This window comes from Xenopus laevis, chromosome 8L, assembly GCF_017654675.1.
Source record: "Xenopus laevis strain J_2021 chromosome 8L, Xenopus_laevis_v10.1, whole genome shotgun sequence".
In the NCBI taxonomy this organism is placed as follows: domain Eukaryota; kingdom Metazoa; phylum Chordata; class Amphibia; order Anura; family Pipidae; genus Xenopus; species Xenopus laevis.
The window spans coordinates 40,274,927-40,301,866 of NC_054385.1; the positions used below are offsets into that span (position 1 = coordinate 40,274,927).

General features: G+C 37.3%; 1 protein-coding gene across 2 annotated transcripts in view; it reads right to left on the minus strand.

The window, feature by feature from the left end:
* Window positions 1–2,031: 2,031 nt before the first annotated feature.
* Window positions 2,032–26,940, minus strand: part of LOC108698386 (teneurin-1) — a 405,073-nt gene continuing 380,164 nt past the window's right edge. For both annotated transcript variants that reach the window (XM_041572726.1, XM_041572725.1), the window contains 9 exons: window positions 24,444–24,810; window positions 23,000–23,510; window positions 18,870–19,042; window positions 16,232–16,467; window positions 9,061–9,357; window positions 7,931–8,318; window positions 6,297–7,517; window positions 4,449–4,591; window positions 2,032–3,334 (listed from right to left, as the gene is read on the minus strand). In XM_041572726.1, the coding sequence (XP_041428660.1) occupies window positions 2,576–3,334; window positions 4,449–4,591; window positions 6,297–7,517; window positions 7,931–8,318; window positions 9,061–9,357; window positions 16,232–16,467; window positions 18,870–19,042; window positions 23,000–23,510; window positions 24,444–24,810 (4,095 nt within the window). In that variant the 3' untranslated portion in view covers window positions 2,032–2,575. The remainder of the gene's footprint in view (window positions 3,335–4,448; window positions 4,592–6,296; window positions 7,518–7,930; window positions 8,319–9,060; window positions 9,358–16,231; window positions 16,468–18,869; window positions 19,043–22,999; window positions 23,511–24,443; window positions 24,811–26,940) is intronic.

A 26,940-nucleotide genomic window follows, 5' to 3' on the forward strand; every position in this document is an offset into this window, starting at 1 on the left:
GACAAAGTTTATTTCACACTAGCTCTGTGGATTCTGAACTCACAAAGAGTCAGAACCATGAATAAAGAGTTTACAAGGGGTTTATAGACTTGTAAAAGGGAGTTAATGATGGGAGAGCATAGAAAAATGGCTCCACAACACAGAAAAACAAAGAACTGCTCTTACAGCCAAACAGGTGGCTCTGCCCTCAAGGCCAGGGTACTAGTAACCAAGGCTAGCTTGAGAACAGAATCCATCCATGTCAGGTGGGCTCCCAGAGGAATCTGCATACACAGAATTTTATTCTCTACTAGTGGGTACTAAAGATACAATAATATATCAACACCATTTTCAGTGCATTCCTTGACAACAAAGTATATCTTCACTAATGTTCATCAAGTTGAAAACTGCATTATTGAATATACCCAATGTAGAAATGATTGTTCTGCCAAAGAACTTAATTAGGTTTTTTTTTAAGGTTCTAGCCCCCATTGTGGACCCAGTTAACTATTAACTTGGTTACAAATATATTGTAATATCAGCTTGTATATCAGTTGTACCAGTTCCAGGAACAACAATAAGTATAGATTTAAGTATGTCAGCTTTAAATCTTATCTCTTCTTCAGGGTAGGTACCCAACTGTCTTCTTGGAGTCCCCATAGTGCATTGACCCCACAGTTTGGAAACATATTTATTAAGCTAGTATTTTATTGTGATATATTTTTTGTACTATATACTCTACATTATATTATAATATTAAAATACTATTTAACATATGTTGAATCATATTGTGGGACTTTATACCTCAAAGGTCTTTGTTTGCACAGTTCCACTTATACAATTAAAATATTATGATGCTTAAGTGAGACACCTATTTAAGTAGATATGAACAGACAGAATCAGTGATTGCACAAAGTGGCTTTATGCCTTGGTAAAAGCAAAATGGAAATGATTGCTGTTGCATCGAAATGCAGTAAATTGCACTTAAATACAAACTCAATACTAAGAATGTGATATAAAGTCACAATATGCTACTTTTATATCTTCCCTGTTCTACTAGCAAGGGATGTGTCAAATTCTGTCCTCCGCACTCGATGTTTGATTAGAGTCAAACTTTGAAAAAGAAAATACATAAACTCAACACTCTGAGCCCAAAGTGATGTCATAGATTGCAGATAAGTGTGAAATAAGTCATAATAGGTTATACAGTCAATGTACATTTTGGTCAACACAGTATATGTCAAAGACTGTCACCAACTGTTAGGCAGGAGACCCTATCTTACACTGAGCAGAAGGAGCAATAAATACACATAAATCTGATAAATCCGAAATTATCTTATTATTTTTTGAAATATACTCCGACCAAATCCACATGGGTTTTTTTCCCCTTATTTATCAATACATTTTCCTGAAAAATTCCAGTTCGGGGAAAAAACTAGAAAAACTAGTGAAAATCGTCCAAAAATTCGGATTGTGCGTTTTTTTCAGGTTTTTTAAACAAATAATCAAATTTTTTCACGCAAAACTGAGCGCAGATCAGGATATCTTCAAGACTTCTCCCATTGACATATATACAACCTCAGCAGGTCTGAGATGCTGGATTTTCAGATTTGGACAATCTTCATCCTTGGGGTATAATAAATCACGAAAAATTGTTTTTTTTTCCACTAAAACATTGGATTTTCTAGTAAAAAAAACTAAAATTTCTCTAGTTTTTGGCATTCGAAATTTAATAAATAACCCCCCTAGAGTAATTCATGATAACGTAGGTCTGAGATGCTGGATTTTCAGATTTGGACAATCTTCGTCCTCGGGGTATGATAAATCACGAAAAATTATTTGTTTTTCACTAAAACATTGGATTTTCTAGTAAAAAAACCAAAAATTTCTCTAGATTTTGGTATTCGGAATTTAATAAATTACCCCCCTAGAGTAATTCATGATAACGTAGCACAGATGGTCTATTCTTCCAATACCCATATCATTTCTGAGCAATACTTGAAGTGGTTTGGCTTATTACTATTTTAATAGGACTATAGAGAAAAATATTGGTGGATTTTATTTATTTTTTTTATTTTGAAAGAATGCTTGTTTATGAAAAATAAGAAACAATGACAGAGGATTTCAGCTTTGCACATGTGTTTGTCATCATATACGTACTATTAATCTGTAGGTAGGATTTTTGTCTAAAAGTTCTAACATCACATAAGCTCTAGCCTCCGGATGAGCGGCAACTTTGTCATGGTTAATATGCAAGCGAAAACTTTATATACCGCCACACAAAAATTATAAGCTTTTACAGTCATTTTTTTTTTTAATCCCATGAACACCCGGGAGGCCATTAAACCGTTGCTCAGCGTGGCGCTAAATGGCCTCATGAGTGCTTGAAGGATACCGTTTTTAAAACTAACAATATTAAAATACCATCTTTTGTCACATTTAAAGGCAGTTGGATACATTTTTCTTTATATTTACATTAACAGATATCTGATCTAGAAAATCAATACAATAAACCATTTTATGCTTTTAAAAACAGGCAGTCTTTGGTGACGCAAAGGCAAAGAGTTTTTTCTTTTTGTTTTTTCTTGTTTGTTTGTTACCTCCTGCCTATTTCACTCTGTCTCATGAAGTGAATGTTGTTGGCATTATCAGAAAGTTCTAGATATTGGTCCACAGATAGAACAAAATATCCGCTATAGCCTTGTACCTTTCCTGTATTCAATAGCTGTTGTTTTTCTGTTTCTGTCCACTGTCTTATGCCTTCCTCTCCTTCCTGGAGCCGCTTCTGCTCTTTTGTCCAAGCTTGAGCCACAGCTCTCTGCCTGGCCAGTTCTAGAACATGGTTCTTTTCTTCTTCCATACTTGTCCCATACCGTACATTAAAACACAGGGTGTTATGTTGAAGCTGGATATCTGCAAACCTACGAGTCCTTCCACCAACTACTGAAGTCATTTGCGATACAGTAACATTGACTCCATTTTCCAGAATGCGCCCACTGCCAGAATTACCGATGACAGCCAGATCTTCTTCCAAAGAACCCAGCTTAATAAAGTAATGAGTATCACGACCGTCAATAGTAAAATGTAATTTTTCCAGGTAATGTGCATTGTTCAGTATGGCTGCAATACGTCGACTGTCTTCATTTGCAACACCAATGACGTCAGCTGTCACAATTCCTTCTTTAATGGCGAATTTGATGCCTTTTCCGAAAACAGAAGGGATGGCAGCGAATCTGGGGTAATTTAATTTAGCATGATATTTTCCTTCATTTTGTTTGGGGGCCATAGGCAGTTGATCCAAAGATATGAAATTTCTCAGCTGCTTCCTGAGCTCACATTGAATGCCAAGGACAGTCTGGAACGACAGATAAACAAACCCTATTTTAAAGAAGTGATAATCCAACATTTGTTGAAAGGATGCTTACAGATCACACTTTGTGGAATCAATTAATTAGAAACAAACCACACTTCATTATTAAACATGTTATTGGAGTGAAAGATAGATAGATAGATAGATAGATACAGTAGATAGATAGATAGATAGATAGATAGATAGATAGATAGATAGATAGATAGACATACCTACATTAAATTAAAAGATCAGAGAGATTGGGATTATAAAGACCAGAATCATTGGATGCAAGAATCAATATCACTGATCATTCATTCTTAGTAGAGATTCAAATGCTATTTATTAGTATAGTGATCCCAACCAGTAGCTCATGAGCAACATGTTGCTCTCCAACCCCCTTTGATGTTGCTCTCAGTGGCCTCAAAGCAGGAGCTTATTTTTGAATTCCAGGCTTGGAGGCAAGTTTTGGTTTCATAAAAACCAGGTACACTGCCAAACAGAGCCTCAATGTAAGCTGTCAATCCGCATAGGGGCTAACAAATGGCCAATCACAGCACTTATTTGACACCCTAAGAACAATGTTCATGCTTGTGCTGCTCCCCAACTCCTTTTACTTCTAAGTGTTGCTCACGGGTTCAGAAGGTTGGGGATCCCTGGTATAGAACATGATATTGCAGTCATACAACAATTTTTTATTCACAGGCCATATAGTTTTGGAGCTTTTTAATTCATATACTACAAACTTTTATGACATGCCAGGGTATTTTTTATGACATCATACTTGCTGTAGGAGATTGAAGGGGATTTTGGGAGGTACATAACTGCTGACTGTTTGGTCATGCAATAAAGGTATTTTATTATAATTTGAGACAATGGACTAAAAGGCTCATTTATCAAAACCAAACACATGAAATGTGCATGCTAATGGGTGCAAAAATGCACCCATCAGCGTTACTTTCATGGCGAATCTGTAGCAAGGTGCAGCACTCACAGTTGCAAATAAGACCCTGCATTTAATACTGGCCCTAAGCAAGCTCCATGGATACAAATCTGCATATTACCGCTGCCTATTTATGTATGTGTTTGTTTTTCAATATAAAACAACCATCCAGCTGACCTTTCCTGGATCCCACTCCTGCGTTTGGGTCTGTAGCTGTTGCAACTCATATGTTGATTGAAAGTCTTTTGATTCTGGCTTTGGAAACCCAGGTAGCACATTATGAAGCTGAAATCCAAATAGTTCCAGCCAACTTCCGATGTCTAGAGGGTAACACAAAGACAAAATATGGTAGTTGAAAGAAGGAAATTATTTTACTGAGCAAACAAACACATGTGGTGTCAAGGGGCTGATTTACAAAAATGTGCAGTTAGAAAATATCTTACCAACTGAACTTTAAATAAGTGAGTGTCATTCTCATATTCATTATGTAAAAAGCTTCTTGAATAGCCTACCACAGTTAATGAAAAAGTGCAAATTATCACATTTTCCCCCAACAATAAAGCATTTTACCTAGAATTTCAAAATAACAATAAGTAGTAAAAATAGTAAAGTTTTGGGATCAGTTATCCGGAAACCCATTATCCACAAAGCTCAGAATTATGGACTGGATTTTATCCAAATAATCCAAATTTTTAGAAAATGATTTCCTTTTTCTCTGTAATGATAAAACAGAACCCCAGCCTATTGGGTTTACAGTAGAACCCCCATTTTACATTTTTCAAGGGACCAGGAAAAAATATGTAAAATCCGGGAAAATGTAAGATCAGGGAAATGTGTTAAAGTAACTTTTTCTTCAAGTACTGAAAGGATATAAGCAAAGTGGTCCATTTACTTTATAATACAATATTTACTGTGTTAATAAGTATTGCAGCGTTAATGTTACACTATGTGGGGCATGTGCAAGGCCTCAGTCACATACACAAGCTAAAGCAATAAGTGATTGGTGCAGGACTGTATAAGGGGCAGACTAATTGGAATGACCATTTACAGGCAGGACCATGGCAAAATGTACATCTGATTATTATTTTAAACCTCTTTATTTCACAAACAATAACATTCATAGAGAAAAAAAAAAGCTATTTTTGGGAACATCAGGACAAAATATGGATGTAAAATCCAGGAAAACATGACTTAAAATCAGAGAAATGCACCTATAAAAATGCATTATAAATTGGTGGGACCACAAATAAAAAATGTAAAATGCGGGAAAACTTATAATCAGGGCACTTAAAATTGAGGTTTCACTGTATTTACTGATTTTCTAGTAGACTTATGGGATGCAGATCCAAATTAAGGAAAGATCTGTTATCTGGAAAACCTCCGCATTCTGGATAACATGTCCCATACCTGTACTTGCTCTTTTTAAATGATGCCAAAGTTGAATTGATTTTTTAATAGTCAAAACCCCAAGGTTCCCTTGTATTTGAGGACTCTATACTGCACCTTGCTTTATCTGTGAGCAAATCTTCAGAGATGGCTGACATTACATGCTGGGGTTGAGCTATAGAAAAGGGAAGTATCCATTTAGATATACACCTACTTTAGTTGATTTAACAGAAATACTTCTCTGTAGGAGTCAATTATGAATGCAATTGCAAGTGCAACCGCATATCTGAACATGATCCTTACCATCCCAAACATGGCAGTAATTCCAGGGTTCACGTAAGGGGTTTTGTCAATAGACACAAGAGACTTATGCCAAAAAAAATCACATGCAAACCTCATTTTAACAACAAGCACTGGCCGTGACACAAACCTAAAATTGTTAGGCGCAACAGCTGATTTGCTAAGACACATACACTCGCAATTGTTATGAGAATTGTTATGCAATTATTTTGATGCATCAGGTGTAACTGCAGTAGGAGTAACTGCCTGTAAACTGGAATTATAGTAGAAAAACCCACAAATTTGCATCCTTTTGTACTTTTGTGTTTGAGGTGATATAAACAAATCTCAAAAATATACCTGTAGTATACTGTGCCACATCTTGTGTCCTACCAACAGGATAATTGTTTTCAAAAGAGTATAGGTTGAATGGTTTAGGGTCAATGTTCAGTTTATTCCAAATACGAAGATTAGGCGTGGCCCATCGACCGGCAACAACATCATAATCTCTTTGACCGAGATGTACAAGTTTGGTTAAGGAATCATACAGTCCTCCATAAAATCCAATTATAACTTCAAAACTTGGATTTGTATCGCTGTAAATGTCTCCATAGGGCGTGTATAGAATTTCCTTAATGACTTGACCCCTACTAGTGAAAGCCGCCAAAGGTGTTCCTGTGTTGTCACATGCAACATAATATTCCTCTCCGCTGCTCAGTTCCATAGCAATGAGGTGGCCTTGAAGATCGTAATAAAGTGATGTTATTTCAGAACTTGAGTGATTGTACAAATGGGTGACTCTCATTGGATTTGCCAGATCTGCATAAAAGAATTGTAAATGAGATCCCAGATTTGATTTGCTAGCCACTCGTCTCCCTAGTCCATCGTAGCGGCATTGGACACTCCAGCCTGCAACTTTGTTGTACGCTTTGCTCAAAAGGCCATTGGAGTTAAATTCAAATATGTCATTTCCTCTTTGTCTAAGAAATCCATCTTCATCCATTTTATACTGAATCTCTCCAAGTCTTGTAATGCGATCTCCACCATCGTACCTTAATGGGGTAAGACGGGCGCTGTTCCCATGGCTGAGAAGATTGATGTTTCCATTGAGATCATAACTGTAACGCCATTGGGGCTTATCATTAACAGACACTGTTTGAAGTTGTCCATCAGCATCATACTCATAGAAATACCTCGTTATATTAGCATCTACTCCTACTCGTATGTTGCATTTTATCATGCGACCCATGTTATCGTACTGGATTGTCATCCAATATGCAATGGCCTTCAGAATTTCATATTGCACTTCAATGACTTGACCACTAGAACTAAAAATCTTTGTGTGCTTCATCATTGTAGTTGTGATGACTTGATTTAGATCATAATTGATAACACTGAACTTCCCAAATTGTTCTAGTCTTCCAGACACATCAACATAGCGATACAAATCGATGGGAAGAGGAGTCTCGTTTATCATGGCTTGCATGCTGGTAACTCGGAAATTATTGTAACTGTAGTCAAACCTGGCATTAACTAGGCCTTCTTCGATGAATCGAAAGATCTGCCTTCCAATGAGAGGACCTAGAAAATATATATAAGATAAAATGTTTTTCAAAAGAACAAAAACGATCAGAAGCCAATCTCAAATATGTTAATATGCATCTGTTTTTTAAATTCAGTTTAGATACATTTTCCTCCTTTGAAATTGTGTATTGGAAATATTCGTGATGCCATTTTTGATTCCTAGGTCCATATATATATATATATATATATATATATATATATAGTGCAGAAATGACTAGTAACACCAAGATTTTAGTGTTGCTGGTTATTTCTGCACTACATATTACTTTACCGAGCACCCAGGTATGAAACTAGTAAGTTTAAGTAAAATTGATGATTATCTTGCTACCATATAATATTTTTGTGGCATATCTAGAGATGGGGTTGCACAGTAGAGTACAGAACAGAAGCAGAGCCGCTCAGCAACATACCTGTCTTTCTGTATCGAATGGCACAAACGAAGCCTTCATGCATTAAATGTATTGTTTTAATGACTCCAGAAGTTTCCTCATATGTAAACGTGATTTGGGTGGTGTCATAGACAATCTCTGAAAGACGTGTTTGTTTGGTATATTTATATAGCACTCTTCGTCCAGTTCCGACATGTAATGTCTGCAAGAGGTGGCCATCTCCACTGAAGTCTTGAATGAAAGAGCCACCATTGTCGGGTGGGCTATAAATATTCCGGTAATAGCCAACAGAGAGCATTGTTTGCAAAGTATGACGCATCATGTTAGGCATAGTTACTGAAGCAAGGTAATCTGAATGGTCATATTCGAAGATGTAGCGTCGTTGGCTATGCAAGAAAAGGCTAATGGTCTAAAAGGAAAAGATTCAGATGGGTTGATTACACAAATGAATTCAGGACAGACACAAATACATTGTAATTAATATTACTTGGATATTTAGCAGGACCTTTTCATAGGTCAAACACTCATAACTACAAATATGTTCTCAAACTATAGTAAAAGAAAATATTTTTATAGGTTTATCTTATTGTTTTAGATATCCAGCCACTGTTTGAATAGAAGCTGGTCAATTGTTTTTCCTGACTCATGTTGGAATCAGTCCAGTGGACCAGTTTAAATCAGTCTGAAAGAGGCATGTCAAGTTGTTTGGCGTTTTGGGATACTCAGGGAAAAATTGAGAAAGTTCATTAATAAATGCAAGTCAAACGATAAAATCTTAAGGCCATGGTCAAATTTTTTTTCCCCTTAAGTACAACTAAAAAAAATGCCTTTACTTCTGCAATTCGTGTATGAAAATCTGTATGAGTATTAGTAAATGGGTCCCCATTTGTAAAAGATTTAGCATCCTCAGTGTTTTTTTTTCATTATAAAAGTATTTGTATGTTGATTGATGACTGTTAACAGAAAAGCTTGTGCTGTTCCAGTTTAATGTATATCAAGTAATGCATAAGGCACTTATAATTTACACCATTTTCTGAAAAATCCATTATAATGTGATTTCATTATATAAGTCAATAGCGCTTTTAGTCTACTACCTTAATGTACAATGCAATCATGAAACTCTCCAGGCAATAACAAAAGGAATAAAAAACCTTTTCTAGGTATGAGTAGATCCACATTTTTCCATCTCCCCAGGTTCGGGAAACAATCTTCCCAGTTTGATCATACTCCATCATCTCTGTCCATGTCCCCCTCTGAATGTAATTAACAAGGCCAGATGGTGAGTAAGTGATATTCACATCGTGGTACTTGCTACTTGGTGACCACTGAATTGGATGTCCCGTTTTATCGTACAGTATCCTTAGAGTGAATTTCCGGTGATCATCATAGATTTTCCCTGTTCTACTTATGTGATCAAAGTCGATGGACAGCAAATTTCTGTTGTGAGCCTAAAAATTAAACATAGTGAAAAGCCTTTGTTAAGCCACGATATAATACCAAAATAAAACTGGTTATAATAGAATAATATGTCAGAACAATGGCATATTATAAATTGTTAATATCATATAGACAGCAAGAACATTAAAGACAAGAGACACAGGATGAAACAAGGCCCTGTCTATAACAGTATATTTGTATGAGCTGCAATTCCTTTAAAATGTCACTTGTGTGAGTCACAGATCCTTACTACCTGTTGTAGGAGTTGTAGTTCCTGTCTATATATTTTTACATTTATATGCAGTATTGTCCCGGTTTAAAGCATTATATTTGTATTAGGGGTAATCCCTGTCTATAGCATTAAACTTGCATATAGTGTTATCTAAGTCTATACCATCAGGTTTGCTTGAGGTGTAGTCCTGTTTATAGCAGTAGTTTTGCTGTACCCAGTTAATCTGGGGTTAGATTGTGGGGGAATGCCTGTTTGCTCTCCTAAGTACTCTGGAAGGACTGATGGCACACACATGGAATGGATTTCAGTGCTAAAATGCATACTCGCTCATTTCATAGCCAAAATCTGCCCCTGGGCTGCTGAAGTGGCTCTGGGTGCAGACACAACAGAAAGCAGATACCAGAGGAGGAGCTATTTCTTGGCCTGTGTATAAGCAGCCCTCTTTGGCATTAGTCTAGAGGTCAATTAGGGGGAGATTTGGGATTCCCTGCTGCAGATTGTCTTGAATTGATATTTATGTCACTTTATTATGAGAAATGGGACCTGATCAGTTTTGGTCCATGAAGGATACTTGATCCAAAAATGTCCAAAAGTTCTGTAGACTTACATTTGTAAGAGGTGTTGCACTTGTATAAAATATAGGGAGCACCTCACTGAAAAAGACCCTGAACACAATTTATAACGGGGCACAACCATGTAGGCTCATTCAAAAAGCCCTTGTGTTAAAGGCCTTGCAGCACTTTGCTCCTGCTGGATGAAAATCTAAGGGGTGCAAAGCACTTACCTGCTGTGTTTGGGACAATGGTTCCTGCAATCTGCACTATGCATCTTGTGCCATGTTTGAAATGTGCCTCAAAGTTTACAGCATTATGCAGCCTGGCATAAGGCAGCCTCTCTCTGTATTTAATGTCTGCCATAGGCAGTCAGTAATTATAGGGCTCTATAGCACCTTGCACCCATTGGGGACTACAAGGGGATGCCCACATAAAGTCCCTTGTGAATACAGTGTTGCTAAATGCATGTAGCACTTTATTCATTAGAGAGGAGTTCACACTGGAAACTTAATATGGTCATTGCCCAACATGGAAATGCCAATCACTGCACTCTGATGATTGCTCATGGGTGGATATGTGAAACATGTCTATCCGAATAATACATGATCTCTCTGTTCTTGCTAGCAGTTCTGAAAGACGAAGTGTAATTCATACACCAAATAGTAAGAGAATTTCATCAGGCACTGGATTTGCAGAGTCAATGAAGCTGCTACTAAATTTAAAATCAGGACTTGCAGCCTTTGTCTTATGGATGGTTTATAAAATAGTAAAAAGAACCTTAAAAGAACCTTTCCACCTTTAACTAAATTGTATTGCATTGTACCTGCATGTTATTAAAAAGTGCCATTTTTCTAGTTTTTATAATGGTTACCTCTTCTTTTGTTACTTTATTCTATGTTTTCAGCAAAAGCATTTTTTTTTTTACTTTACTGCAAGGCAACCACTAATTCTTCATGGGAAAGAACATGTTTTTACAGTCGCTCTTTTAAGTGTATTGTTTACTCTCCTCCTTAGTATCAATGGAAATGATCTTGAAAAGCAATTGGGGAGAGGAAAATTAGAGTTCAAGGCTCCTGGTTGAACCTTTCAGTATAAATTCTTTTTGGACCTAAACTGGAATGTACCCCTTGTTATTAAGAGTAGAATTAGGGGCTAATTTATCAACCCTTGTTATATCTATGCAATTTAGAAAACATATCGGGGCCCATTTATTGTGTATTGAAAAAATGTATATATTTATTTCATCTGTGGGAGTGAGATATATCTATACATATAGCAGATTTCATTAATATATTCTCCTGTCTTATTAAAATAACTCAAATTTCTATTGGCTAATGATGCCTTTTGGGGAATAAAATCTGTCCCTTGCTTATAAGAAATACTACAAAGACATCTGAGCTCCTATTGTCAGGCATCACAATCAGTGAACAAACTACTTGCATTTCTTGTTTTACGAAATGGTTCACCGTGAATGAGTACTTTGTTCTGAGTTGTAGCAATGTCATGTTTTAGATATGTAGTGTCACCGAGACATGACAATCTTTACATGATTACACTTAACAAACAGACAGGAGAATAAGTGCTGAAAACATGTACATGAAGAAACATTACATGACTGATACAATCCTGTTTGTGTGTTCAGAATGCAAAACAGCTATAGGGATCTTGTCTTGATTTGTCCTGACACATCATTTTATATGAAAAAACATGTTGTAGGTATGGAACCTGGTGGAGAACGCTGAGCGCTGCATGGCTATATTTAGCACTGTGTTTTGTCATGAAAATGCTATTCTAAACAATATATGAGCTGTGTCAAAAATATTAATTTGCTACCTTAAAAAATGGAGCAGTTTTGCACAGTCAATGGAATGATAGTCTTATATCAAAGCTAGCCATACACGTACATATAAAATTGTACAAAATGATGCTTCATACTATTTTTAGTATGTACTGTATGCTGGCTATCTGTGATTAAATGATCTGTGTTAGAAATATTCATTTGCTACCATTAAAAATGGTTCCGTTTTGCTCAGTCCATGGAACGATAGTCCTATATCAAAGCTAGCCATACAAGTACATATGAAATTGAATAAAATAATGTTTAATACTATTTTCAATATATATGCTGACTAGATGTAGACCAATATATATATATAGAGCATGGGTATTGGTGGGCTCTTTGATTGGGCAGGTTTGAAAATGTAATCTGGCAATGCATTGGGTTGGCCAGTGTATGGTGCAATGGCCGAAGAGCAAGTGAAGAGGAGCTTCAGCTCACGTTGGCCTAAACAAACAGAACAAAAAAAAGATGACCATTCTATGTATGGCACCATGATTGTTATCCTTCTCATCAGCCTACGGGCCAAGTTGGCAGATACTGTAAAGGATTAACCTGAGTATTTGTCAAGGCCTAGTGGCTCTAGTTGGGTGGATTCAGGACCAAGGAGAAAGCTGTATACAGAAAAGTCCACTTCGGCATATCCAAAGGGTTATGAGAGTTTGTAGTGGTTTTCCAGGCAAAAGATCAGGGCAGGCAGTAAGAAGCAAAGTCAGAGTCAAGGCAGAAGGCCAGGAATCATTGGATCAAGGCAAAATAGCAATTTAGGAGCACCCATGAACTTAAGCAAGAAAGACCTATATTCAGGCAATAAATCTGTGTTTCTGGCATCCTTTTATTTCGATTTTTAATTTCAAAACACGGCATGATGATGTCAGTGCACGGCCATGAGCACCACCATCTTGGCCACGTAGCAGACGCTCCACATCGGAGCGCTCCTGACAGTATTGCTGCCTTGTAATCCCACCTGGATTTTTTTTTTGCACAGGAGGAAGTAGGGACAGTTTGTTGAGTACCAGGAAATACCACCCCCACTATAAGTATACAATTTACAAATGTAATAAGGATCTGCTGGTACAGTACTGGAGTCGGAGTGATGAGCTCCAACCGAGAATTAAAAATGAACTGTCAAGAGCAGTAATGAGTTCTGCTACTGAAAAAAAGATACATACATTCAAATAAAAACCACAATTTTTTTTAGCAGAAGTGAAACATTTTTTCACTTTTAATGAACTAGAAAGTTGCGGCAATTTTTCTTTGTGCCTCTAAGTGCTCTGTATTGTGGCCCATACTCGTATTTACACCATGCTTGTTTTTAAAAACAATGACTTATTAATCCACCCCGCTGAAACCTTTAGAATTTATGAGCCAATTATTCCCGCAGGCGCTTACTTTTAAGGAATTCACAACTGGACAGCGCATGTTAATACCCTGACATATATATGCATAAGCAGCAGGTTCCATTTATCACAGAATGATAGGTCTGCACAGGAACGCGCTGGGAAGAAATAAATCCTTCTCTGACACTTGTTCTCTTTTATGTTACAAATAATAAGCTACATCATAAACTGTCTGATCGGTGATATTATGAGCGTTGACCTCTGAAGACATTCGGAAATGCAGGATGTGTATAATGCGGGAAATCGCAAGAAGGGGGCAGATAAAATCTGGGATGCTGAATGAAACACTTATTAAAATTGTGTTGGGATTTCGTTCCAGATGTCAGGCAGGCAGAAGACTGTGGGTTTTTATATGGATTGAGCTATGCAATAAAAAGGGCATATTTATGCGTTCAGAAGAAATCCACTGCAAAATCCTTCAATATATTGCTTTCCATACTGATTTCTCATTGCAGGCAGTTAGTTATCACAAAGCAAAGCTGGCAGAAAGACGTTGATTGCATTGATATATAAGTGGCTATGGTTAATAGTGGTTCTGTTTCAGCAGTATGCACAGAGGGAAACAATGAAATGACTTTACAATGGTTCAGTCTTGGCAGGGCTCATTTACAAACATGGAGCTAATTAATAGGGTCCCCAATATCAGTAAAGTTGGCATAAAATTACAGATCTGCTAGTTTGGTTAGGTCACACACAAGAAAACCACATCAATAGGGCAATGCAGTCCTGGGTATTTTTTAGACAAATACCTTCTGGACAGACTGTAAGCCAATGGGATGTGGCTTCAGTCTGGAGGAGCTGAGTTGGCAGCTTATGTCGTCCTGAGTATGACAAGCTAAACATTTTTTTGCCCAGTAATCTGTGTGTTGACATTCTTGGTTGAGTAGCAATCATTTATATACAGTACTTGAGTGTGATGTTTATATAGTGAATAAAGTACCCCCTCTTATAATATATAAGGATATTATAAGTTACCGAGGAGTTTCATGACCATATAAAAGTACGAGGCCGAAGGCCGAGTGTTTTTATACAGGTCATGGAACTCCGAGGTAACTTCTAATATCCTCATATTTTACAACTGGGGGTACTTTATTTATTATAATACACACATTTTAGTGAGTCATGTGACAGAAATGACATCAGAACTCACCGTTTATAACTGATGACATCAGAACTCACCGTTTATAAGGATATAATTTACAAGATATTCATGGCTTTTGTGTATTATATGTCTTTATTGACCTATACATTGAAGCTAGTGGAAACACAGGGCATACCCCAAACTGCTCAAGGAATTCATGCCAATGATCTCAGTTGCCATACAACTGTGGAGAGGTCAAGGAGTCACATTAAAGATGGCGTATAGCTCCTTTTTATAACTTTAGTGAAGTATTTGTGTCTTTATTGGCACATCACATGCGAGTTGCATTGAATGCAACTTAGTGATCCCACTCTTATACTGGAATTCTTGGAAAAATTGCTGAATTGAGAGTAAAAATGTAGCAATAGTCTCAACATTTTGTGCATAAGTCTGTAAATGTGTTGGTCATCTCACTTTATTTAAACTTGATTGCTGAGCTTTATAGGAATAGATGCGGGAAAGGCTTCCAAGCCTTATTGCATCATGTTTATGTTATAATCATGAGTGTTGCTGTTTCATTCAATATGACGATTTAGCAATATCACATATAATGCACATTCTGATAGCTGGTTCAGTTTAGGGGTTTTCAACTTTCATTCATGAGATGTACAGAGAACCACACTGAAAACCTTGGCTCTTCTTCTGCACAAGGAACTATAGAATACAAGCTTTGCTTGGGTCATTGTAGCCACTACCACTGAACCTTGTACAAACACTAAGGGATATATTTTTCATAAAGTGAAATTAGAGATCGCCACAGTCCTCTAGAGTGAAATTCCGCCACTGTCTGTTTATTTTTTAGGGATTTCTAAAAGAGTATTTATCAATGGGTGAAAGTGAAAGTTCATCCACCGATAATTACGCCTTTTTAAAATCCCATAGAAATGAATGGAGAGTGGCGGAATTTCACTCTAGAGGATTGTGGCTTTCTCTAATTTCACTTTTTGATAAATATATCCCTAAAGCTTCTGAATGTGCAGGCTGTTACTGCTTTATCTGGACTGTGCCTGTATCTGGCTCCTCTAAATGGCGGCTCGTCATGAGTATGACTCCTTTAATAAAGACAAATGGCAACGACGGAGACAGATAATGCAGAATCTCTTAATCAACTGAATCTTTATAAGAATATGTAGAAATAGAAATATAATTAAACATACATTTCCATTAGCTAAATGCATGGAGGGAGGTTAAACAAGGTTTAATATTACTATAACTCTTTTATCGTTACCTCCAGAGACCACAAACCCAAGTCCCCTGATTTCCCATGGTGCCCCCCTTCCCCGGTCGCTGCTTTGATCATTTGTTTGTCTTTTTTTTCCGAATGTTATCTGTTATTTTCTAAACATTGATCAAATGTATGTCAGTGTGGGAAGAATACTCAGCATGGGCATGTTGTGTTTCTAACTGTGAGGTGAATAAGCAGTTTCTGTTACAAAATTTTGCAGAAAAAAATCAACTATAACCAGAAAGTGCTAATTAACCCTTATACTGCCTGGGCCTTTTTTAAATGACAACATTCTTCTCTTTATTTTTGTAAATTTGCAAATATAATGTTAGGCGAGTCTGCCAAGCATTCACTTCATATCAGATATGAATCTAAAAACCCTGGCCTGAAATCAGAAAAATTGTTCTGTGGGTACCCAGTGGCATAATGGGGAGGTACCTGGTACTTCATGGTGGACCTAGGAGATCACCATAGACAGAAAATTTTAAATACTTACCCTTAGGCGCCTTTCAAACGCTGAGATATTGCCCTTGTTTTGCTCCTTTCTCTGGCGCCACTCAATAAGGTTTGGGCTGTGCTCCCCGGGAAGTGAGATATTGCATTTTCCTAATGTTGGACTTACAACTCCTCCCAATGTGTGTGGTTCTGCATTTAGCATAATTTCCATCCCACTGGCAAAGGTAACTCTTAAAGAACCATCAGGATTGACTCGATAGGTGTTTAGATTGTTTTCTGGGGAACAAAGAACAAAGTAGTTAATGTCTTCCTTACTATATTGCATAGTTGTGATTTTATATACTATATCCATGCTTCTTCTTATGTGCTGCCATTGGTTTAAGATATAGATGGTGGTACCCCCATCAATAATAGAAGATGCAACCCCCATCCTTCCATCATGCAATCAGAAATGATCATGTTGTGGTATACGGCCTACCTTAGACTTAAAAGAGTAAATATCAAAATTATTATTTTTTCTTGGGTTCTTTGTGATGACAAAACCCTACGGTCATTTTATTACAAGTGAAATTGCAATAGAGTTGCTTCTTTTTTAAGCACCCAAATTAAAGCTGACACATTTAGTTCTTGAGCTGTTCCATGTGATTGAAGAGGGGTCAGGGTTTCCGTCTCGTGTTCAATCTCCTGTGATGAGCTTTAGTTAGAATCATTCACTATCAGCACATGAGCACAGAGTGGAAAGAAGAGCAACTGCAATGTAAAGACATTGAGAAGAACTCCTGTCAGTTTAATGAAATTCACTAACCTTTTCTGCCCGAAGACCTTGGGTGTCAAGGAGAAAGTGGTGATAACTAACTGTGCGGTAAAATTTCTGCATGTCAGTATGATTGCCTTTTTTTTTAAAAAAAAGAAAGTCCCTAAGATTATTAAACAACAATGACAAATAATGCTAATTTTGCTAGTATCGGGAAATATATATTATCCGTTTCATTCCCGGAGGCACAGAAACTTCCATGCTGCATTGAAAACCTGTCTGTGTTTCTGAGAGCAGCTGCAGAATGTTAATGCTGAGAAGCCAGTGGAACCTCAGAGGTGTTTTTATTTCTCTAAGAAGTCATTCAGGGGTAAAATCAAAGCAGGGCAGCAAGGCAGAGGATAGGTCTGCCAATATCTGAGAGGATTTGATCATTTCCTTTGCTAATCGCTTTAGCACTATTTTCATTTCAGGGATTTTTCTATTGCCCGCTGAACTTCTAGATGCAGGGGGATCCGTTAATGGTACTTTAAGATGCTGAACTGGTGTTTGCAATGTTTCCCACGCTCCATTGAATCCCTGCAACTCAATAACCATGATCCAGTATTGGCCTCTGTGTGTTATATAGTCAAGAATTAATACTCAGCAATGTATGCCCTCTGGCATTGCTTTGTTTACAAAACTTGGCGCTTCACCTGATGTGGACATAGAAATAAACAGAATAGATATCACTTTGCACAGTGTCAGTATTTTATCGGTGTCACAGCTGAACATTTAAGTTGCTCTTTGTACAACATCTTTTTTTAAATTAATTTGGTCTCTCCTATGGATTTCTGTACATATCTATAGTACGCAACAAAGCATCAATAACAGAAAAAAATGTGCTCTCGGTTAATAAGGTCCACATCAGCCAGAGATAGGGTGATAATTTAACCTACAGGTACCCCTGAATGATTATTTCTGAAATTATAAACTTTTTATAACAATGAATACCTAGATAAGTGAAGTTGAATACCTAAATAAGGCAAGTCTTGCTTGATGGTCAGGTAGAATTTGCTGTAGACAATATTCTGTTTAGACATTCTTAAAATGATTGCTGAATGGCTGGTAGTCATACATCTTTATTCTGTCAGACCTCATTGCCTTAGGATATAACTAGCCTCTAAAGCTGGCCATACATGGGCAGATTTTAGCTGTCTATTTGGTAGGAATGCGCCAAACCCTGCTTTTAAGGGTTCCGCTGATTCTCTGAATCCAAACTGTTCCTCTGTTCTGAAAAAGTCAGCTCATAGGTGGACATAATTGATGTGCATGCAAAGTATTTGTGCCGATTCTTCTCAAATTCAGTTCAGCCAGGCTCTTGGATTTGTCCGAATCTGAATTCTGATAAACATTTCCTGGAATCCTGAACCAAATCTGGGATTTGGTGCATTCTTACTATGTGTAGACCCTCCCCAACTGTCTCTGTGTTAGACTTATTGCCAAAAATGTGTCAGATATCAATTGAGCAAGTTTAAAAATCATATCCATTTGTGTATTGAAGCGATCCACTTCTAACAGGCCTGCATAGGCCCATTAACATTTGATTGTTGGCCCAGGGGCCAACTGATATGGATTGTATCCAATTTGACAATGCAGGTGGCAAAATTGTGCAAAGATTCACCCACTTGGAGATCAAATATACAGATCTTAATGTATATAGTCAGCTTGAGACTAGTATGTCAATCTGTAAAATCACTCTTGAGTGAAAATTAAAAAAGGTTCTAGGTTAAAAAATAGATAAATGATGATTAAATGTTCTTGGACTCATGTAGAAGGCAGGACTAGAATACAATGATGGAAGCTTTAAAGGGTGAATGGAAAAGGAATACTGTTTGGAATCAACCATAATCATCTGGACTTCCCTGTGATTTTGTTTCGTTACCTTGTCTTAATGCATATACAGTACTAGTTGCAGATATGTTGGTTGTTGTCACTATATTTTCTCTGCTTGACGTATCAAGTTCGACTCGCGTGGCCTTTTCCATATCACTGTGAAAACTGCTGACTTCTCCCGTCGGAAAGGTTGCATTTGTTAAATGTCCATCAGGATCGTACCTTTATAACAGCACAGAGAAACAAATGTCATCAGTTTTCAAAGGGCTTCTAAAAGTTACCCTTTTCCTAGATCTGCAGTAATAATGGTGCTCAGTAAACTTCTTCATATCGATATTCACCACATGGAGTAAGACCACATGGAGGCAACTTATTTTAAGTGAGGCTGATTTACAAATATAGGGGCTAAACCTAATATGCAAACTTGTGCAAGCCAATCAAGATCAGATCTCTGCTTTCATATATTTAACTGTATTTAGAGTTAGATCATCAGCTGGAAGAAGTCCAGAAAACAGGTTTATGTTTGGTTTTCTAGATAAAGCCGGGCAGTTAAGGAAGCCAAGTCTACAGCTGCTGCAAGAGCTCTAGGTCGGCGTCTCAGTTCTAGTTCTCTTGATGTAGCGCTTTAGGCATCATATTATGTGGTTGTTAGGCTGACATGGAAAATTTATTCCTATATATACTATATTTTGTCACATAGAAAACATTCATATATTTCTAGTTGAAAACGTACAAGTTAAATAGTTGTTTTAAATATATTTTGGATAGAAATGGCAACAAAATGACCCAGAAAACCACTAGAGGGCATTCTTAAACCACAGACTGTTCATGTTTCTTTGTAGAAATACAGTTAAGGATGGATAATGTGACTTTTATTATTCACTAAACACAAGCCAGCCGTAAGGCGCTCTGTATAGATCAGCTACATAAAGGAAAATTGTTAACAAAAATTAAGCTAGAATTGACCCTGTCGCTATAGATACAGTCTAAAAATGTGATATACAAAGAAAGATGATTTGAGGGACATGAAGGTAAAAAATGCATGTTCATACAACAGGGCAGATTAGTTTTTTAAAAACAACAGTTATATTTTCAATAACGAAATCTTAGCATGATGTCGATTTGGATAGTCTGGGCACATTTGTAGTTGTTCGTTGATGCATATTAATTCTGCATTTATTGTGTATTTGCCTCTCAATTGTACAATTCTCCATTATCATATAGATCTAATATTTTACAGGTATGGGTTTTGTTATCCAGAAACCCATTGTTCAGAAAGATCTGAGTTATGGGAAGGCCAGCTCCCTTAGATTCCATTTTAGTCAAATAATTTTATTTTTTAAAAATGATTTCCCTTTTCTCTGTAATAATAAACAAGGTACTGTTTGTACTTGATCCCAACAAAGATATAATTAATTTTTATTGGAAGCAAAGCCTATTGGCTTTAATTTAATTTCTAGTAGACTTAAGGTATAAAGATCCAAATAATGGATCCATTATCCAGAAACCCCAGGTTCCGAGCATTCTGGATAACAGGTCCCATACCACCTTTTTTTTAACATACGTAAATAACAGAACCCAAACCCTCCCATCCACCACATGATCATTGGAGGGGTCTGAGCTCTACAATTGTTCTCATTGTTGAGAAGCCTGGCTTTTAAAAGACTATATGGTTAGTTTGGCCCAATAATGCAATTTTCACATCTGCTTTGATGTTTTTCTCCAGCAGTGCCAATGTAGCATGGCAGTATTCATGAATAAGTGGGCATTCTCACAAGTTGTGGAGGAACCAAACCTCTTGTGACATGTGATCTGAATGTATGATTACTTTAAGGGGATGGTGAAATATAAAATGATGTGTATGCTATCATACAAGGAAGTGAAGAGAAGCTATAGCTTTACCTCCTGCTGATCTTGTTGACCCAGTTGACCAGAATAAGGGAAAGGCAGTCATTCCATGAATGACCCCTCGTACAGTAGCAATCTGTTCAGCCTGTGGGCCTGCCAGTCAGATAATGTACCTTATTGGCCTGTGAATGACTGGCTTTATCTTTTATCTGTTGCTTCCATCGTTCTCCACTGCTCATCAGCCCTCACCATTTTCCATTTTCTTTCTGCATTATCTTTACCCTACTCTCCCTACTCTCCCTACTCTCCCTACCTTTCTATTATTTTTATTAAACTATTTGCCTTCCTTTTTTATTTTCCTGCCAATATCTTTATTTGTCCAACGTGTTCTCCCCTTTCCTTCTTTCTAAGTTATATTCACTTGGTAGATAACCTTTTAAACCAGTTATTTGTGGTCAAAACCATTTTGGCTCCCATGACTTTTCAGTATTATTATGTTTTAATATATCCTTTTTGCTCCACTTTCACTTTCTCCTACTTCTCTCCCTTTTCTTCTTTTGTCATTGACTTCTCTCTCCCACTTTGCCTCTCACCCCACTTCTATACTCATACAGTATATAAATATGCATTCTAAAGATATACCCAGGTGACAGGATACAAGCTGGTATAAATGCAGCTTCTTAATAGAGATGAAGATCAATCAGCAACATCTTCAGAAAGGTCAATGCTGTCGACTGTACACATACACACACATTCTTCTTTGCCTTGCTCTTAAACTATATCAGGACAATGGCATGGGAAACTAATGTTCAACATCTTCACACAATTAATATTTTAATATTCATTTAAAATTTCATAACCTTTACCCAGTACAGTACATAGTAACATAGCAGCAGTGAAAAAAAATGAAAAGCAGTTGGACCATTGGGCCTGAAAAAAAACTGTAATATATAACTGTAATATAGGGAACATATTGTAATATGTATGACTGCTTTAGCAGCATGTGAGATCCTGATATAAAAGAGCCTCTCTTGTAATTAGCCATACCTTGTGAATTGGGTATGGCCAAAGAATAATGTTTTTATAAGGGCTCAAACAGTTTAACAATTTAACAGTGGGAACACGGAGGCTCATTAATTATGAAAAGGGGCTGCATTGTGCAAAGCCAGCGCATGATTGTGTTTCCTTAATATGTTCTACATGCCATCATTAGGTGTGAGAGCAATGCAAGTCAGCTGTATGTAATAAATAGAATGCTTCATTTAATGAACATTTATATGTAAAAATGAATATATATAACCTTAACATGTTTACATACAGCTAATGCATATGGGGGTCTTTGGCAATTTGCCCCACTTCCCACAGAAGTTGAAAGTATAGTAAATAATATTTTAGAGAAATCAATTGCTATCATGTCTAGCAACTAAAGTCATCTCTACAAATAGGGCATACCGTTATTTTTGTAATGATGGCGCCACCCCGCCAACAAGCATGGTGGAGTGTCCATATGAAGACCAGTTATACTCTATGGAAAATGTAGCTTCTATGGTATTTATATGAATTTAAAGCCAAAGAGTGCGTGCTGACCAAAATTTGGGACAGAGAAATGCACAGGCCAAAATTAAAAATTAAAAAGGTCAAAAACCACTGCTTTCAAAGGTAGTGAAAATTCAACTAGGGATGCACAGAATCCACTATTTTGGATTTGGCCGAACCCCCAAATCCTTTGTGAAAGATTCAACCATATACCGAACCTAATCTGAATCCTAATTTGCATTAGGGATGGGAAGGGGGAAAACATTTTTACTTTCTTGTTTTGTGACAAAAAGTCACGCAATTTCCCTCCCCGCCCATAATTTGCATATGCCGAATCCCGAACCGAATCCTGGATTCGGTGCTCTTATTGTAAGGTCCATTAACAAGATTATTTCACATACCCCCATATGTAAAAGAAAGGCACTAGTTTTGCCCGGTAGCAGTAACCAATAGCTACCAATAAGATGTTTGCTTTTAAACAAGTGAACATTAAATGCTACCCATGGCTATGGGTTACTGCTTCTGGGCAAACTTAGTGCCTATTATTATATAACCCATATAGTATTTTGATTAACACTATTAGGAAAGGTGATCACACACTCAACACATTGCAGAGCTTTCCTGCTGTGGGTGGTATCAATGGGTAGGAATTGACAACAGGTAGACAGTGTTCTGGTTGCCCCTACAGGTAGTGGTGATTAAATGCCCCGTGTGCTGATGCCCTAACAAAGAAAAACAATTGCTAATATATTTATCTACAGTAGCTCAAAATGAACGACCTAAAATACAACTTACTCATAAACCGTAGTCCAACCATTCTCATTACTTTTGGTGGCCAGCAATCCGCTGTTACCGTGATATGTTATCAGTGCCAGGTTGTATCCTTGAGCAGAAATTCTTTTCAAAACTCCATTGCTGCTGATAGTCAGCCAATAAACCTGACCTCCAGGTACCACCAACCACAGGGGCATACCCCCTGCATCCCTGCGAATGTGCACAGAATTCCCATTGCTGTTTGTGATGTAGCTGATATCTCCATCTCCATTGTAGGTGAAATTGTAAACATAGTCCCTAGTTATTAGGTTTAATGTGTGGAGGTGGGTCCCGTTGGTACTGAATTGATACAGTTCTTGGTCTGCTGGCGATGCCACCTCATAAATATTCGTAGGATTGAGATGAGGCTTGTTTTTGCTCACTGCACGGATTCTTATGTTGCCAAGGTCTGCTATGTACAATGTTCCATCTGGAGACACCGTTAAGGATGATGGAGCTTTTAACTTAGAATCTTTTGCAAATCCACCATCACCTAAAGTAAGGAAATGGCAAAAAAAAACCCCTTTAGAACCACAGAAACAAGGCCATGTAGCATCAACAAATATCCGTTGTATACACATTACCGGAATACAATTTTCCAAGATCTTCAGCAGCGGGAGAGAATTATTTTAAATACACAAATGTTTAAAGATTTGGAAACCTGATGGTTTAAAAATGATCCTTTCATTTTCCCAGGTAAGGCAAGACAGCTGCTGTGCACTTATAATTTCAAGATGCCTCTATCGGCAGTAGAGTGTGGCTGTTTTATATTAATATGTAAATCCGGCATCTTTGTGTTAGATTTATTCCACTATGAAACATATATTTTACAGTGATAAATATACATGGTTTTATTTTGTGTCAGCCCTGCTGTGTTCTACTGATACAGAAAATAAATGGATGAAATGCATGAAATGGATGCAAAAGCCTGTGGAGTTAAATAAGTAATGGGGTTTATGCACAAACTCAAGCAAAGTTTGTTCCAGTCCTGTAACCAATTGCAGCCAACCATTTTTCACAAACAATACGAACCGATCATTAATGAATTGTGCAATGAGCCTGTAGCGGGATCATTAGAAAACCTCTGATGAAATGGAAAGGCAATAAAGTAAGAGTAAGAGACAGAAAACAGAAATAAAAATTCACGGTTATGGCTGAAATATTACAAATGGGTAAAAATTGCATAACACAACAGAATATGAGTGGGATTTAATGGCCTTTACTCAGACATGTAGGCATGTGATTGTGACAACCTGCACCTTGTGCCCTCAGTATTAAAGGCACAACTGGCACAAGGACGGAGCAGCTGCACCAGGTGCGGACTGATGGGTGCCAACTTCTACATTTAACAAATGGACACCACTGTTCACAGTTCAACACTTTTTTTGGAACAAAGAAAAGGCAAACATACATTTACAATACTGACCTGAAAAACAGTCACAGTTTGGGTCAATCTTGCAGTCACATTCGGACGGAGCTCCAACTAAAGTCGAAATCTCTCCATTTGAAGTGACCTGCTGTATCCTATTGATCTTCCTCTCATCTGTTTCAGCAATGAAAAGAACTCCGCTGTGGGACACAGCAATGGCCCTGGCCGATTCCAGAGTTGAGTGGATTGCTACTTTGCTGACAAGGAAGTAATCAATGCCAGGAACTTGACAATGTATGGGTCGCCCGGCAATGATTCGAACTCTATTGTTGTCAGTGATCTGAAGAACAATATTATTGTCCAAGACATACAAAGAATTATCCATGGGATTCACTGCCAGGTCTGTTGGCCACTCTAGCCGCACCTAGAAAAAAAAGAATTTTCAGCTTTTATCAATGATATATATATATATATATATTTAAAAGGAAAAGGAATCCAACAGCTGGGTCTTTAAAGTTTCAAATAACACCATCGATGACGGCACTCCATAATTAATCAGGCTTAGGCAGAAAGTTGCATCATTCAAGGTTTATTGGTGAACCGACGTTTCGATTCCCTACAGGATCCTTACCCTGATGAAGATTCCTGTAGGGAATCGAAACGTTGGTTCACCAATAAACCTTGAATGATGCGACTTGTTTATGACTTTTGTTAACATTTATGAAAATATTGCAATTTGTATTTATCTTGTAGAATTCTTGCAATCCTCTCACCATTCCTCAGTCTGCTACCCAATTCACCTATTTGTGTTCTCTACATTAATTTCCTCCTTTTTTGTTCTCTATAACCCTTTCTGATGCTTCCACCTTCCTCTTCTGTCTAACTCTTCACTACTTCTCTCCCAGCAATCTTTTCTCCACTTCTATCTTCTAAAAAGTTTCTTCCCCCAAGCCATAAGGCTCCTGAATACTCAGGGACCGGACAGATCTCTCTAACAAACACTCTCCATCTGACCTTACTATATACCACAATGTTACACAGCCACTGCACGCCATTGTATAAATATATAGCCATTGGATACAATTGTTCTCTATGAGCACATCTGCACTTTATGTTCTTACTACTATCATATCACAATGATACACCCATCATGTGGTTTAGCATTATTTACTTAACATATTACATCTGCTGAGTGTGCACTGTATTGTCCTGTCCCTGCACTGTGCTGTCCTGTCTTGCAGGAGTTGCATATTTTTGCACTTGCACTTTTTGTCTGTTGTCCTGTACATCTATATAGTGTGTAGCACCATGGTCCAAGAGGAACGTTGTTTCATTTCACTGTGTACTGTACAAACCTATATGGATGAAATGACAATAAACTCACTCTTGACTTGACTCTTTTTTTCTTATGCTTTTTATCCTCTACATTTTACATTTTCTGTTGGAAGTTGCTGGTGCAGCAGGTTATGTATTATAAAGCTTTTGGAAATGTAGAGGTGCAAATATAAGCTCTGGTATTACAAAAAAGTTCCAGGATTCAATTTAATTGCATCCCCCTGAGGGGGTGCTATTTCTCAGAAATAAAGAAGTGAAGGGGATGTATCCCTCCCCAGTTCTAGCACTAGGCACTGGGCATAAAGCACCGAAGACCCTTTGCGCACTCATGCACTTTGCACCAGATATATTTTTTCCACAATCTATCCTGGATAGTTGTAGATGAAGGTCTTGGTCTATATAAACAGTTGAGCATGTGGGCATGGATTTTGCATGGAAGTAGCAAGGATTTTGCCACTATTAATGGTGGTCACTTCAGATTTTATAGCTGACAAGCCCCTAGTGGAGCTTACTTTCTAAGGTCCCTATCACAGTCAGATACACTATTGCCAAATAACTTGTCTGTGTGTTTTTGGAGTGTGGGAAGAAACTTGAGTGTTTTAGAACTATAGGCAAGATTTCAATAGGGCTTTTCCCTTCTTTTTCAGTTTGTTCTTTACTGTAAGTCTATGAAATTGAATATTGCTGCTGTTCAAAATGAGGTTTCTCAAAAGTGTTAAAACATTCACTGTTTCTCAAGGGATCAGAATCTGTTACAGGCAGCTGCCACTTAGGCTCTTAACGTAAAAGCCCATCTCCCACAAATATAGTCAGAAACAGCTTTACAGACGATTTTTAAACTACAATTATTTAAATCCTTTCACTTTTAAAAAAATTTGACAGTTTTATACTTCAGTTTTTTTTAATAGTCAAAAGACAGTGAGTAAGGAGGTTGGGGACCACATTTCATTGTTCATTTGATACAAGATATTTAAATATATTCAGCCTTGTACAGGTGAATGTCTTTTTTTCTGTCCAAATCTTATTTTCAAATGTAGTATTTATGGTCAGTCCATTACAAACATCCCTTTGGCCTCCGAGCTCCTGCAAACAACGTGAATTTTCTCTAATGAATTCATTTGATGAGCCTGCTTAGTGGGAGAGAAAATGAACCAAAAAGCTGTAATAACATATTTATAGCTTATTACTAAACAAAGCATGCCGTTCCTTGACAATATGC